Genomic DNA, 15,975 nt, shown 5'->3' on the forward strand with positions numbered 1-15,975 from the left:
AAAATAGCTTCAAGAGATGAGCCCAAAACGGCTGCAGCAGCGGTGGGACCATCTCAGAGTGTCGGTTTGCTCTAAACATAGTCGTGCGGTAAACTGGAACCTTCCTGCCTTCACCATGGAGAGGTCTTAAACAGCGGTGGCATTGCCCACCGTCATTAACAACGCCACTAAACCCAGGGAAGTCCTGGGTGCTCTTTTCTTCCCCGCCACTTCCCACTAAATAGACTGTTTTCTTTCAAATAAACAGCTCCGTTTACTTGGGTATGGTGGGAAATCGGTGGTATTTGAAGTTTTTGTTCTTGCGAACCAATAATGTTCATTTAAAAAATATCTTAAATTTTTTTTCAATAAAATAGCGACTCGACCGTCACTGTACTGGTGGTAAAACATGTATTAAAGTACTTAAATAAGGTTATTTTAATTAGATCAGACTCTTACTAAATTGAAATACGAGCGCTTTTTTTTTTTTGCGTTTAGCCGGCTCGCCACATAAATACTTGTCTAACGAGCTCGATGAATAAATCATTTTTGTTTCTAACGAGTCAAATAATTTCTAAACTGTTTTCAGACTTTTCACTGTTTATTTTCCTGCTTATCTGACTTTAATCCGTTTCGGATTGGTTCTGGTTCTCAAGTCTTCTTCGCTTTGACATTTCGGGCGCATTCACCTTCCCCTGTTCGAATGCTTTCCCAAACTCTGAACCGGATCAAACAAGCAATCTCTGGTCCCCCGGGGAAACGTCGGTCTCGGTTCACTTGCAAACGGTCTTTCCAGCTGCGGGGTGAGAGGACATGTCGAGTGCGCAATGCATTCTGGGTCGGAAACAAACAAAGCTAACTGCACGGATGAGAAGAAGCAGACACAGGAATAAAATGGGGAATATCTCAGACGTGGATTAGTGAGGAAGACGTAGTGAGAAAGACTCAAATCGATATCCGGTCTGAAGACGATATATCGAGGTTGTTTGTGGCTACCCCTTAGCCACGAGCTAACTAGCCTAGCCACCACGGGCTAAGGCGGCGGGACTTCTGCTTTCAGTCCGAACCAATCGATGAGCCGTGTTTCTTCCGTACTTCCTCTCTGGTCAGTGTTTGTTTCGAGCGACAGCGCCCCCAAACGTGCAGCTGTTGTAATTGCGTACCATTTTCCAGGCGGTTGGACCCGCTCTCAGAAGCGCTGCTTGAACGCCACCTGAACCAAATGAAGGTGTGAAAGCTCCCCAAATGACCCGAGTCCTGGATTGTGGATTGTGAATGTGAAGGGCGCCTTAAAGCCCACATTTCAATGCTAAAACTTGAATTATTGTTGGCATTTTTATTCCTACACACACCACCCAGTGCCTGAGGAGAAATAGTTGCGGTCTTACGCTCCACAAATAGATTGAACCTCATGAAAACCTACTTTTGTTTCACCTGTATCATATTACTTTTTCCCAAATGAGGAGGTTCGGTCAGTTCTGGCACGTCAACCCAGTTTTATCTTGCTTTTACACAAAAACTAAGGACGTGCAGACATTTATCACGGTAGGAACTGCTCGTACCGCTTTTATAAAAACAAAAAAATATACACTTGTGAGGTGTTATATAATCAGAAACCACAGTATTGTGGTGGTTTCAATATTTTTGTGGACTTGCCTGACATGAAAATATCGAGTAGCCCTCATCCAAAGCTGTGAAGGAAGGAGAACCCACAGCCCCTGGAGCAGTCTGGGTGTTAAACATTCTCTCTGAAATATTGTTTTTTTTTATCTTCCTTCATGCTGGGGAGATGATAGTTTCTGTCAGTCGCAGATGGAGCGATAGCAAAAGGCTGCGATCCAATCGAAAGGCGGGCTAATTGACAGAAAGGATGAAAGAAACGTCGATCCTGAATTCAAACACACACGTTGTGTAACTTAACAGCTGTGAGTTGGTGCACACATTTGATTTGTGGCACACACTTGTAACTGTGAGCCAAACTTTTAACTGCAGCTGCAAGATAAATACTGCAAAGTCGGGGGTTTTTTTGGTTGTTTTTTTTTAACCCGGTGATGATTATAATTGTTTTGGCTCACTTACAAATATCTCTCCATAAGTCATTTCAAAGTAAACTCCCAAAAGCATAAAATAAGTGTTTCTTTTCACAATATATCTGTCTTAAAACCCACCTTGAAGATTTACATTTGTATTTGGAGAAAGGTTTCCGTTTTGGACCAAAGTTTCTTTATGCGTAAGTGTTTTAAATTAATGAGGCCTTTCTGTCTTGGGGTTGTTTTTAACCGCAGCGGGCAGCTGTTTTCCTGCTAAAAGTCATTAAAACGCCTCTTTGTCACTGTAAACACCAGAAAAACACGGCTAAAGACAAGCTGGTGGAGGTTTTCACTGCTGATGAATCACTTGTTTAGTGTACAGACCAAAGACAAAGCAGAAATCGACACAACTTTTTTGAAAACGGCCTCCAAGGTGGAACTTTACGTGGAAACGGAGCAAAGCGCTGCTTTTTGAAAATGCGTCGACTCCATCGTCGTGGAAACGGGGAAAAACAACGTTTTTGAAAAGCTGCTGCTGCGCATGAGAACGACATGTTAATCATTCTTCTGCACATGCTCAGTAGAAGGACAATAACAACAGTGTTTCCTCCAGAGTGTCATGACTCACAGTCCCGATTCTCCTGGGACTTGGGGTTAACCCTAGAAATCCAACCTGGTCAGCTTTCCATACGAATGTTCATGTCCTCAACATTGTCAATGTTTATAGTGTATTGTTTTCTACATGTGCATGTGTGTGTGGATTCATTACAAAAACAAACATCACCCACCCGTGGCGCGACATGAAAACGACATCGTTTTTGCCATTTCCTTGCAAGCGGACATCGTTTTCAAAACTTTATCATGTAAACGCAAAAACGTTTCTGAAAAGAAAAAGCAAAAAAAGATGCGCTTTCACGTTGCTGGGGTAAATGAGCCCTGACAGTGTGAGGATGACGGTCTGTCGCTCTATGTTTGCTCTGGGATGATCTGACCGCTCCAGCAACTCTGCTCCGGACACTGAGCGATGGTTCCTAACAGAGCTCCGAGTGGTTTTATCTGCTCCCAGGTTGTCAAAATCAGCTTCAGAAAAATTCTACAATCAGGTGAAAACCTGAAAAACTGTCCATAGCTTTCAATGTGAAGGCTTCTGCTAGTGTTTGGCTTCTCCGGCAAATCAGCGATCGGAGTTGTGGTTCATGGGTAACCTCTGCTATAGAAAAGCAAGCAGTGATCTTTTAAGCGCTGGCAGGCTTGATGAATATCAATGTCGTGCAGAAGCTCAGATTTCACGAAAATACAGGCAAAGTTTGTGTTTAATGATGTTGTTTCGCTGACCGAAGTTAAAAATGTTGGCACCGTGCTACAGTCTGGGAACAGGATTGCGCAAGAGTAGTTTCACCCGCAACTCAGCCGAGTCGAGCAGAGTCCAAACAGGCGTTTGGTGTAGCGGAGACATAACTCATCCAGCTCCAATCCAACGGATCAGGTCACTGAAGTTCATTCATCCTTTAAACAGATAAACAATGAAAGATATATGGACGTGAAGTCGAAGGAATCATAAACACAACATGAGGGTCCTAAAATAGTGTGATTGAAGGTCTGAGGACGATAGTCCACACATTACGGTATCAATGTGTGTGGCACTGAATCACAGGCCTTGTTGTAATCAATTCAGACGGTTGGTCTGTTGGTTCTTGAAGCCTCTGGCGACTGGTGTTTGGCTCCTCTGGTGTATGTACCAATTCATCTCCGTACCATTGTGCCAGTTAATCTGAGCTACTATGAAGCCTGACAGGAGCTGCCATGTACAGAGACATGCTATTGGTTGTTGGATGAGGTGGTTCTCTTCTGGGAGTCCTTTATGATTAGGACTGTTGTACCCTGGATCAGCCACTGCGGATGGTTCCCTTCCCTACATAACCAGTTTGTCTCTCATGGAGCGACGTCACCTGTTGATGTTCCCACTCTGATGTTCACTGGTTCTTGCTCTGACAGGTTCCTGTGGTCAGTTCTCAGGACCACTCGCCATTGAGCGTCAGTGATGTGTGGTAGTTCTCTTTCCCAGGTGCCTGTCCAGTGTTTTTCCATCTCATCTCTTGGCACGGCTGACCTGCTGCTTCAGTGGAGAGCCTCCTGTTTATTGACCTGGCTCCAACCTCTTTGGTGTATCTCTGCAGCTGAGTGCTGTTTAAGAGCTTCAAGTGCCTCGGAGACGGAGAGTTTGTCCTATTTCGCAGGTTCTTCTTTATCCACCAAGTTCTTTTTATGATTGTATCTCCGCCAGCTGGCTCTCTCCTCTCCATGCTGTCTTTATCTCAGGCTCTAACTTTTCTTTTCCGTGGAGGTTCTTGCTTCTTGCGTACTGTGTCCGTCTTATATCCAAAGCTCCTCTACGAGTACCGTTGCTATACCGTGTATCAGCTTGTTGGGTTCAGTGATGGTTGTCGGTATCGTATTCAGATCAGATCTCAGATCAGGGGATAATGGGAACATCCCCCCCGCTGACCTGCTGTGCTGACTCTCCAATGCTGTAAAAACACATAAATAAATAAAAAGGACGCAGTTTGATGTAAATCTCTTGCTCGAGCTGTTGTCTCGCTCAATCTTGCTCACCCTGCTACTTGTTAGCGTAAACTTTATCGTCATTTGGCTGGCTGCCTGTACGTTCCCCAGTTAAAGGGAAGATTTATGTAAACAAGATGATGGAGGAAAGGAGAAATGTCTAAATGTGCTGCTGTTTGATAAAGAAGTAAAGCCCCCCTGAACCCTCTCAAGTGTTCCTCACTGCTTGTTTTTTATTTGGAGGACGGGACTTTTCTTACGATATACTGTACATGCTGCGCTGCTGAGCCACCGGTCTGGTTAACCTCACCACTTATCTGGCGCCCCTCTAACCTGGATCGACAAGGCTAGTATAGAAACTACTATATATTTATATTTCAGTTATTTTTTTTCTACTGTGAATTTGTTACTCCAGCTCTGTGTCATTCCCTTAGCCTTTGTTGTCTCCCATTTTCTCCTGCGTATTTTCTAACTTTCAATCGCTTACACAGCAGAGACGTTTGGACACGATTTCCGTGTTCTGTCAGTTAAATACTGTTGTAATAGAGGTTTTTCTATATTGCTGTAACAGCATTTTGTTGTCGTGCAGTGACGCCTAGAGGTCACAGATGGTATGAACCACTGTATTTTGATATATGTCACCACTTTATATATATTGCATGACCAGCCAAACTGAAAAGATAAGCTTTAGTGCGCATGATAAAAATAAAAACATATTAGATATTACAAATGGGAAAAAATCTAAATGGAGAAAGATTTCCACTTTTTATCACCTTGAATCCCACTGGTGTCAAACAAAAATAGCCTTTATACCATTGTGTTGCCATGATTACTAAATTTTTTCACTTTCATTTTCAGTTGTGTTGAAGTAGTAAATGTGGTAGTGAATTGTTTGTTTGTTTGTTTGTTTGTTTGTTTGTCTATTCATCACAACAAAACATTGGCAGGTCACAGAGGACCTGCTGCAGATTTGTTGGAGAAGAGAGTTTGCATGTTCTGTGGGATCTGATGTTTGTCTCTGCCTGTGCCCTGCAGCCACGTGGTGCCGTACGGGTTCGGTTCGGTCCGGCTCAGGAGGGAGCTCGGACGCTGCGCCTGCGCGGACTCGCAGGACGCCCAGTGTGCGAGCTTCTGCTCCGACCACACACTCACACGGTGAGCTCAACACGCACCTGTCTTCACACTTACAACTCCACGACAGTGATCCTACATGGTGGAATTAAGATGGTAGGCTCCAAAAGTCAAAGGTCAAGATCACTACAACTTCATCTCACTGAGCGCTGAGCGTCCATAGACGTCCAAGACACGTCCGTCCGCCCAGGTCGTAATCTGGACGTCTATTTGACAAATGACACACAAAACATATGGACATCTAAGACACCCAGAATAAGTTGAAAGAGACACAAGCTGTCTGTTAAGTCCAACTGCCTGTAGGATTATTGATTTGTCGTTAGAATAATGAGGGAAGTAGATCATGACAGGCAAGAGTGAAGTTTAATGCAGACTGCACAATGTCTGAGTCATGACTAGTGATGTTCGAGTTTGAACGAACCGTTCAAAACATGTGAGTCACTTCGCTGAACGGTGAGTCACGAGTCATCCTGTTCATTAACTCGTTCACTGAGTCATTCGTGCTACAGCCGTCCAGCTGCAGAGAGGAAAACAGAAATGTCACTGTTGTGCTGCCGCTACTCGAACTGCATCACTTTAGCAGCCGCGCTGCTACCGCTAATAGCAGCTAATAGTTGCTAAAAGCAGCGACCCGTGCAAGTAGCCGTGCTTCTAATGCTAATAGCTGCTACCGGCTCCTTAAGCTCATGCGAGGCGTTCAGCTCGCTCGACTCAGCTTGTAGGTGTAGTTCAGTTTAAAACTCGAAAGAGTCGTTCACCTCCTCTGAATCGTCAGTACGTAGTCGTTGTGTGAGAGGCTCCGTTCACCTGGCGTGAGCCCTCCGCCACTCCCTTACCTGAAAATCTACAGTGACGCTGCACTCACAAGAAAAAAAACACACATTGTTTGTTTCGCAAAGCTTGAAGAAATAAATACATGAATTAATACGTGAATTAGTACATAATAAAAAAAAATTTAATATGACTGTAGCGTGTACTGTGTTGCGTTTAATGCTGTCTCACACAATTAGTTCTGCCCTTTGAACACCTAATTTATTAATACTAGTAAAACTATTTTTTGAATTTGTAAAGAGAAAATCGAATGAAATCTGAGTGAAAATAGTGCACATACGCAACTGATTCAAATGACTCAGACACCCGGTTCACTTGAATGAACGACTCATAAATCCTTGAGTCAGTTTGAGGAGTCGGGTTCCCCATCACGAGTTATGAGCATTTTTTGCTTTTGTCACAAGGCATTGGACTTGTTAAGCCTACAAGGAGAAACTTTGATAACCTTTGATTTTGTGAACACAACTATGTAATTGTCAATTGTCATTTTCAATCGCTGCAGTTGTTAGCGCTCTTGTTTCACAGACAGAAGTTTGTGGGTTCAAATCCAGCTGCAGGTGTGTGGAGTATGCTTGTTTGTGCATGGGTTTTCTCTGGATACTCTGGTTTCCCCCCATGTTCCAAAAAACAAGCTTGTAATTGGTTATGTTAAATCGCCCTTAAGTGTGAGTCTGTGTGTGTCCTGTGATAGACTGACTCCTGTTACTGAGAGGAGCGTCTGCACCTCGTTGCGTACCTCAACGGAGGTTTTTTTTTCCGTACCATCCACAACTTTTGTCAGTGGGGCTGCAAGAAAACCGGTCCTGCCCCGTTCCGTCTCGCCACAAACAGTGTGGTGGGACCGCAGCTTATGTGCTGTGCTGCCGCAGTGTTAACGTAGATTAAACAGTCAGCCGAACTCTTTTGAGAGCCAGGAAAGCGACCAGCCTCGCTCTTTTAATGACTTATTGTAGCAAATGGCGCTTTTCCACTAGCTCCTGCTCAGCCTTACTCGAATCGCCTCTACTCTACTCGAGCTTCTCCCCGTTGTGCACAAGCAATCACCCCCGATATAATGCGGAGTGAACATTTGGTCCCAAATCTGCGAAAATCCAATATAGTTTTAAAAATCGCGGACCTCCTGTTGAGTTTTCGGTATGTGTGTAAGAGGTTGTTTTGTGCGTCTTGGAGTGTTCCATATGTGTGTACAATTTCAATAGTGTCCTTTGGCACTGTCAGTGCTCGGAACCTAATAACTATAAACTACTGGAAAAGTCACTTAAAAACATTCAGTGTGAAAACCAGTTGCTGAAGTTGTTGAAGTTGCTAAATCATTAATTAAATGTAATTACAACAAAAAAACATTATATATATATATATATATATATATATATATATATATATATATATATACAGTTTATTCAATTGGTCTGACTTTCAAAAAGGTGCATTTCACTTACATTTCTATGGAGACGGAGCTTTTTCAAAAAGCGTCATTTTCCACGGAGATGGAAAAGGTTATTTTTACCCGTTTCCATGGAGACAGAGTCCAAAGCATTTTCAAAAAGTTGCTTTTTCCAAATTTCCACTGAGACGGAGTCTTTTTGGAATGTTCAGGTTTCCCCGGAAAGAATTTTTAAAAGGTTGCGCTTTACCCCTGTTTCCAAGGAGATGGGGTTTTGCGCGTTTACAAAAAGTTGCATTGTTCCAGTTTCCACAGAGATGGAATTGGAGCTTTTTGGAAGAAAAAAAAATTCCACTTTGGAACCACTTTTCAAAAAAGTGAAAACGTGGTTCAGATCGTTCCCACGTCGTGTTTCACGCCACAGACACAGACGGATTAAACATCTCTGTCTTTCTCCTTCCCTCAGAGAGGAAAACACTGGAGTGAAGAGGAACTCTGCCGCGTGGCTGCTGAGGTACAGAGCTGCATTGTGGGAAAAGAGGAGCCGGCACGCCCTCCAGCAGCAGACCTGATGGAGCCGACTCCTCGGGAACAGCAGCTCCGCCCGTCCAAAGTGCTCCGTGTATCTAAACTAACCAATACTGGACCCGATCGGACTCGTACAGTGTGTGTTTGTGCAAATGTAAGATAACAGGACTGACCACTGGCGTCTCTCTAGCTTCAGCCTCGTGTCTCTAACCAGAGGAATCGAACCCGGGACCTTTCTGTCACCGGATTGATTCTCGATCTCGCCAAAAGGGGAAAAAGCTCGTCAAACGCTGACGGATGTTGTCTTTCGGACTCCGTAAAAAAAAAAAACACTCCACAAAACTGAAACATCTGTGCAGAAGAGTTTAAGATGGGTTTAAAAAAGAAAAGAAGAAGAAGAAAAAAAAAAAAACTCGACTGAAGCTTCGACATGAGCTCTGAGGGAGGGTTCGCAAAATAAACCGCCAATAAGATGCTGACTCAGCATAAAGGCCACAAGCGGGTGAAAAAAAACCTGACATTTAAAATCTTTCGTTGGAAAAAAGAAAATTGATTGACAACCTGATGAGGAATGAATTGTTGAATTGTCGGATGAACTATTACATGAGCATTAAACTGAAAGCGATGTTGGATATTTCAATTTATAAATTAAATTTTCTTTTGGGATTTTTATTTTTTATTTTAAGGGGGGGGGGGGGGGGGGTTGTTGACATTACCCCAACATTATATTATTATATTCTGTAGTTCTTTTTATTATTTCTTTTAAAATTTGATAAAAAAAAATTAGGTCAAATTGTCATTTTAGTTTTAGAATATAGGTATATATATTTGTAATTCAATTTGGTTTCCGATTGAAAAAATGTGGGGGTTAGTTTTAACAAATTCAAATTCAAATTGAGGGATTATTGTTTTTTAACTGTTTTCATTTTATTCTTTATTGCACTAGTTTAATATTATATATATATGTATATATATATATATATATATATATATAAAAAAAACAAGGGTGTCAAACATGAGGCCCGTGGGCCAAACCCGACCCACAAGAGGCTCTAATCCGGCCAAACCACCAAGCAAATTGTAAAGATTTTGACGAAGGCATTGATTTATTTATTTATTTTACAAATGTCTTGTTTCGTGTATTTTGCACCTGAAGGAGTAATCAAAATTGACTTTACATTGGGATTGTAGTCGTTTTCCGTCGTAATTGGTTGATTTTTTGGGGGGTGAAAATACATCTATATATATATTCTGCACCACCGCAAAGACAAACCTTAAAGTTTAATTTTACAGGTTATTGTGGTACTATCTTACCAGTCTGGCCCACTGAAGATACAATCAGGCTGTACATGAACTACAACATGTTTGACACCCCCAGTTTAAAAATGTATGACAGAGTAATAAAATGTATTTACTGTCATGTATCGCACTTTGTTCTTTTAACCAAAGCTTAATTCAATTTTGACTATACGTATTTCCCCCAAATGTTTAAACTTTATTCCTTAAAGTATATTTTTTCAATTATTTAAGCTCCTTTTTGTATTTTTAAATAGTTTTCCAAGCATTTTATCGAAAACATGAATCACACGGTGCCATTTTTATCTCGTCATACCATCACATTTGGATCACTTTCCTGTTTTTTTTCTTTTCAACTTATTCATTCTTAGGTCATTATTACTTTTGCCGTCATTTATTTTCAAAATTGGGTTTTCTTAAAAGACGTTGAAGCTTTTAAAGGACAAAACGATTTTATGAAAACACAAATTTGCTTCTCAAAAATTTGCTTTTTTTTTTAAATTCCCAATAAAAAAATATAATTGTACGATTTGTCTAAATAAATTTTTTCAAATTTTGGTCATATTTTTATTACATATTATTTAATACATTTAAATGTATTTTGTAATTTGTTGTTATTCAATTAGAGCTTCGGATTTTTCCCCAAAATGAATAACTTTTATTAGTTTTATAGAAAAATAATACTTTATTTTGTAAAAAAAAATTCATAGAATCACAGGTATATGGACTTTCGTACAAATGTATTTCCTATGTAATTCTGGCTTTACAATATTTTGTAATTTTCATTTCTTGTAAATTTCCATTGATCTCCTTTCTTAACATCTCAGGTGTTTTTATCTGCTTGTGGTCTTTGCTCTCTTTCGTCTCGGTTTCTCTTTATCAGCTCCGAACATTGTGACTAGATTAATGTGAAATAAGCTCTTTCTCGTATTGAAAAGTTCTCAGTCTGTTCTGGATCCTCATGTTAGTGTCAAACTGAAAAATATACAGACTTCATTATTCTATTGAAACAGGAAACGTCCACTTTTTTTCACTGCAACTTAAATCAAACTGGCTTAAAAAAAAAAAAGTGCTCCTGAATATGAAATGAAGTTGAAACCTTAAGCTGCCTTTTATTTCCACATTAATGTAATTTTTTGTTTCCCTAAAATGAACTGGAGTGAGTGTATTTTTTACCAAGCTTTTAATACTGTTGTGTGAATGTGAATAAAAAATAATATATCTGTATCGGTGTTACAGTTTCTGTTTTTATAATGAATCCGATCGCCATGTTTTTCTTTAAACGTCTTTGACACTAAGCGTTTTGGAACTATTAGATGAAATTATTTATTGTGTAAAAAAAGGAAGAAAAAAAATGTACGATTTTTCCACTAGGTGGCACTGGGACACATAAAAAGTTTTGAAATTTCTTCACGAAAACGCTCATTTTAACAGTGAAAGTTAATTCTGCCAGTAGATTTAAAAGAAAAATTGCCTCTTCTAAATGAGGGTTTACTTTCATTTTCACTCTTCTTACCTACATTGTTCCTGTTGTATTTATTGTAGCCACTAGAGGTCAGTATAAATCTAACTGAGCTGGGTGGGTCTACATTTCCGGACATTTTCAGCCTTGTTAGTGCTACGTCAGCACCAAAAATGTTTTAATGGCATGATTTCTTTTCTTTTCCTTTTATTAAATGAATATGTGTACTTAGTTTTGCTTTCATGTGCAACTTGAACTGTGATTTCCTGGTCAAATTCTTAACATCACTCAATCTCTTCAGCTGTATTTCTCTTAAAAGGGAGGTTTTCTTTCTTCCCTCCCAAAGGTGAATGTGGGTTAAATATCCATCAAACAGGCTGAAAAACATCTCACATACAACCATCTGTCATCCAGACGTCCTCTAAAAGATACGCCAATCATCCAACGCAGTTTTTATTCTCGCAGCCTGAAGTCGTAAAGCAGGAGATTCTCCCCACCTGTTCGGAAAAATTATTCAAAACACATTTTCTCCCAGAGTGCAGCAGGTTTCCTCTATCACACACACACACACACACACACACACACACACACACACACACACACACACACACACACACACACACACACACACACACACACTTCCTCTTTTTATTTGCCTTGACGCTGAAACAAAGGTTTCTTCGTTATTCACATTTAGCATATATAAACATATTTTTCTTACATTAAAAAAATATTCACACCCGCCGTCTGATTACAAGCTCCAGCATACGACAATACATGAAAGTTCTTATCTTTGTTTTAATGCATTTGTTAACATTGGATGGCGAACATCACGCTGAAGTCATCGCTTTTAGTGAAATTCAACCTGAAACAAAAACTTCAGTGAAATCTACATAATGTAGTGAGCTCGCCAGAGCTTGATCCCTCTTGTAATTCCACTTCATACCACAAGATGGTGTTGTGAGTCCTTGTACCTGTTTTCGTCAATTCCTGCCCGAGAATGTCAGCAGTTTACAATGAGCGCTTTAAAAGCGTCTCACCGCTTCCACCCAGTGCATCGAAGCGACATTATGTAAATAATACTTCTTACTGTAGCTTTAAAACGTTCATGCGTCTAAATGAATCAAGCTCTTTGAACATAATTCATTAACTTAATTTCAAAGAACTTGATTCATTTAGATTTTACCAATTGAAGCAATTCAATTTAGTTCGTCCAACTATTTTCTTTTTTCCAGTGTACTTTAAGACCGGTTTGAAATTTAAACATGAAGTTCTTAAACTTCAGGCCTTGTCACCCGCCCCGCCCCCGCAAAAAAAAAGGAATCCAATCATTCATTTTTATGGCTAATGGAGATTTCTTTGGGTACCGTAGCTGAATTCTGTTGTCTTACAGTGACATCTAGTGGTACCACATCGTATGTACTGGTGACATAATTTATATGTCCCTTCATTAGGTAATATGAGTCATATGAGCAACAAAATGGAAAAAAGTCTGACTTATAGTCTTGAAAATATGGTAACTTTACAAAACTTAAAGGTTGTTTTTTTTTCCAATTTGACAAAACTTTTTAAATATAATACATTAGAATTTCTGTCCACTGTTTATCAAATATAAATGGTCAATATTCATGCTTTTTGTTTTTCCTGACTCTACAAAAAAAGGTTCAATGTAATTGTTTTGTTGGAGGATGAACGATCCTGACTCCTCCACACACCAAACAACATCTGGTTCTTCTGAAGGTGGACAAATTCATTTAATTAGTTCACAATATCTGAACTATCAGCCTGTCTTCTACCCTCATCACAAACAAGACAACAAACAGAAACCCAAACATCTGCGAACGGGTAACATCAGGAGAAAATGTGATCACCTCGTTTAGCTGCCAACGCTAAATTTCCTCCAGATTCATGACGAGAGGACGAATTCGTCAACAGAAATGAAGTCGATAAGTGTCAATTTAATATTGGAGGAGAAGCAGAACACGAGCTGTTCGCGTTTAGCGTCTGATTCGAGTGCCAAAGCAAAATTAAAGTGATGCGGTCATAACAGGTGGAAGGTACATTTATAATCACAGTTACACAAAGTGCCGTTTAAACATGAATTACATAGAAACTCAGAGATCTAGGTCCCGTCAACCTTTAGGCCCCGTTCACATGACAGAGGTTTCAATTGTAAACGGAAACCTTTTCTTGTGTTTTGAGGGCCTGTTCACACGACAACGGTGCTCAGAGACACTGAAAAGGCAACTTTTCGAAAATGCTGCGATTCCATCTCAGTGTAAACGGGGGAACTGCAGCTTTTCAGAAACGCCGTGCACGCGCACCGCGACTGTAGTCAGTGGGGGATTTTGCTATGGGAGAAGTGGGCAACTGCCCAGGGTGCAGGGTCAACGGGGGCGCACCGTGCACCGGGGTAGGTACCAGAGCTGTCCGGGGTGGGGCTTGCGCATGCGCAAGCTAACATTAGCTTTCATAGTTAGCTTCGTAGCTCCGTGAAAAGCTAACATGGCTGTGTGAGGTGAACAGGCTCCGCCCCCCGTCTGCGCAGACGCCCGTCAGCTCCTGCAGTCGGAACCAGACCAACATCGCAGCTCGGATACAAACTTTCTGTTTTTATTACTGAAACAGTTCAGAGAAACGTATTTCTGAAAACAAATAAGCCGTGAGGTTGAGAAGTTAAAACGAGCTGACCGCTTTGAGTGATGCGTTCAGGTGCATCACGTAAACCAGCCCTCCGGCATGCTAACGGGCTGCGGGGCTCATACAGTAGCGACGTTACATGTTAAACATGATTAAAATATGTTATCTGGTCATTTACATGAGAGGCTGAGTTAAACCTGATGTTACGCACGGAACGGTTTAACTTATATGAAGACGTGTTAATTCTATTACTTGTGATTGAGTTCTATTGATATTCGGAGTAGTTATCAACCTGTAGACCAGCGTTAGCTCTGCTGCACACAGACACAGGGTCTGTATGTTCACCTCTGCTTTACCAACTTGTTAACTCACAATCCTACAACATTTCCCATCAAAGACAACATCGAACAAACAACCAGTATAAGTTTCTTATAGAGGCGCTTCATCATTATTTGATTTCAGTCCATGTGAACTTCATTTTATCTCCAAATCAAAAATGGTGCTTCCATTTTGAAAGTGTTCTCTGCCGTTACGACGCTGTCGGACGACGCCACATGGCCTGGCGAGCTCCGGTCTCAGTCGTCCTCTGGCTCGTCCCCGACCCCCGAGGGACTTGAGGGCCACGTCTCTTTCCTGACGCTCTTCGGTGTCTTTGCTCGTCTGCCACTTGTACAAAGCGTCTTCAGAGATCAGGCCCTCGCCAGCCAGCCACAGAAGAACTGGAGGAGATCTGGAGACGACAACAATGTCAGTGTGCTGCTTCTGAAAATACTTTGGTTTATGTGTGAATCCGATTTCTGATGTTTGACGAGCTGCTTTCACGTCAAAGATCGAGCCTTTTAATGCACGGTGGAGATTTAACTGACGACTTGCAAAAAGCTGTGAGCGTAATGCAACTACAAAATTATTTCTCCCCACGTTTGATATTTTATACTTTAAATCATACAACTATTTTACTCGACTATTTCGAAGCCGCTTCGAGAATTCACTGCCAGTATCAATGGTGCTCGTGAAAGTGATGTAATGATCCAGAGAAGTGAAGCCACCGGGTGGTGCTCCGGCTTTGACTGCAGGACATGAAACCCTGAGAGAAGCAGGAATGTACAAGTGAACTTAATCTACAGCTTCACCTTCATTAAATCTAAGTAATATTGACAAAAGTTTGTTTTTATAACTTTGACACATTCTGGTTTTGTGATTACTATTTTTTTTTACACTATGAAATACTTTTTTTTAAATCAATTTGGTGTCATAATCAACAGTGGTATTTAAGTCTCCAGTCATAAAATTCACTTTCAGGCTCAGAATGTGTATTTGACTGTGCAGGAGACTGTGATTTTCCTCAAATGTTGTGTTGAAAGGCTTTAAAACTTCTTGTAACTGCTGTTTAGTCTCTATTTTTGTATATATAAATAAATAAATAAATAAATAAATAAATAAATGGATGAATGGATGAATGGATGAATAAAGATATAAATAAATAAATGAATAAAGATATAAATAAATAAATGAATAAAGATATAAATAAATAAAAGAATGAATAAAGATATAAAGATATAAATAAATAAATAAATAAATAAATAAATAAATAAATAAATAAATAAATAAATAAATAAATAAATAAATAAATAAATAAATAAATGAATGAATAAATGAATAAATGAATAAATGAATAAATGAATAAATATATAAATAAAAGATGTAAGAAAGCTATCTCTTTACGAGTCGTTAGAAGTAATACACTGGGATGCAGTATTTACATGGAGGATGGCCGAGGGCAACGTCCAGCAACCTGAAGAGCATAAAGAGCCTGCAGCTGTTGCTCAGGACCTGAGTCCAGGTACTCCAACAGGACCGGCCGTCTCCTCCTCAGGACGCTCGGGTCCAGAAGGTCGGTGGCGTCAAAATCCGTGAAGCAAAGCAGGAGGAAGAGTGAGAGCATGAGTAGATAATTCAATCAGCGTTGCTATTTGAGAGGCGTCTCCTCCAGGTGGTGGCGAGCTGACCGATCTCTGCTGACCGGCACACAGCGGTCAGCAGAGCCCTCGGGAAGGACGGCGACCTCCTCTGACCTTCATCCAGGTTCGCCTGATCAACAGAGCCCAGAGGAAGAAGAGCACTGGTAAGTACAG

The 15,975-nt window shown here is 40.6% G+C and overlaps 1 protein-coding gene across 1 annotated transcript in view; it reads left to right on the forward strand.

Annotated features, from left to right (window-relative positions):
• LOC308126699 (endothelin-2) overlaps positions 1-8,823 on the forward strand; it is a 35,733-nt gene extending 26,910 nt beyond the window's left edge. The window contains exons 3-4 of the mRNA XM_080491256.1: positions 5,607-5,726; positions 8,384-8,823. Of these exons, the coding sequence (XP_080347382.1) occupies positions 5,607-5,726; positions 8,384-8,489 (226 nt within the window). The 3' untranslated portion in view covers positions 8,490-8,823. The remainder of the gene's footprint in view (positions 1-5,606; positions 5,727-8,383) is intronic.
• The last annotated feature ends 7,152 nt before the right edge of the window (positions 8,824-15,975 follow it).

This window comes from Lipophrys pholis (assembly GCF_963383615.2).
Source record: "Lipophrys pholis genome assembly, chromosome: 21".
NCBI lineage: Eukaryota > Metazoa > Chordata > Actinopteri > Blenniiformes > Blenniidae > Lipophrys > Lipophrys pholis.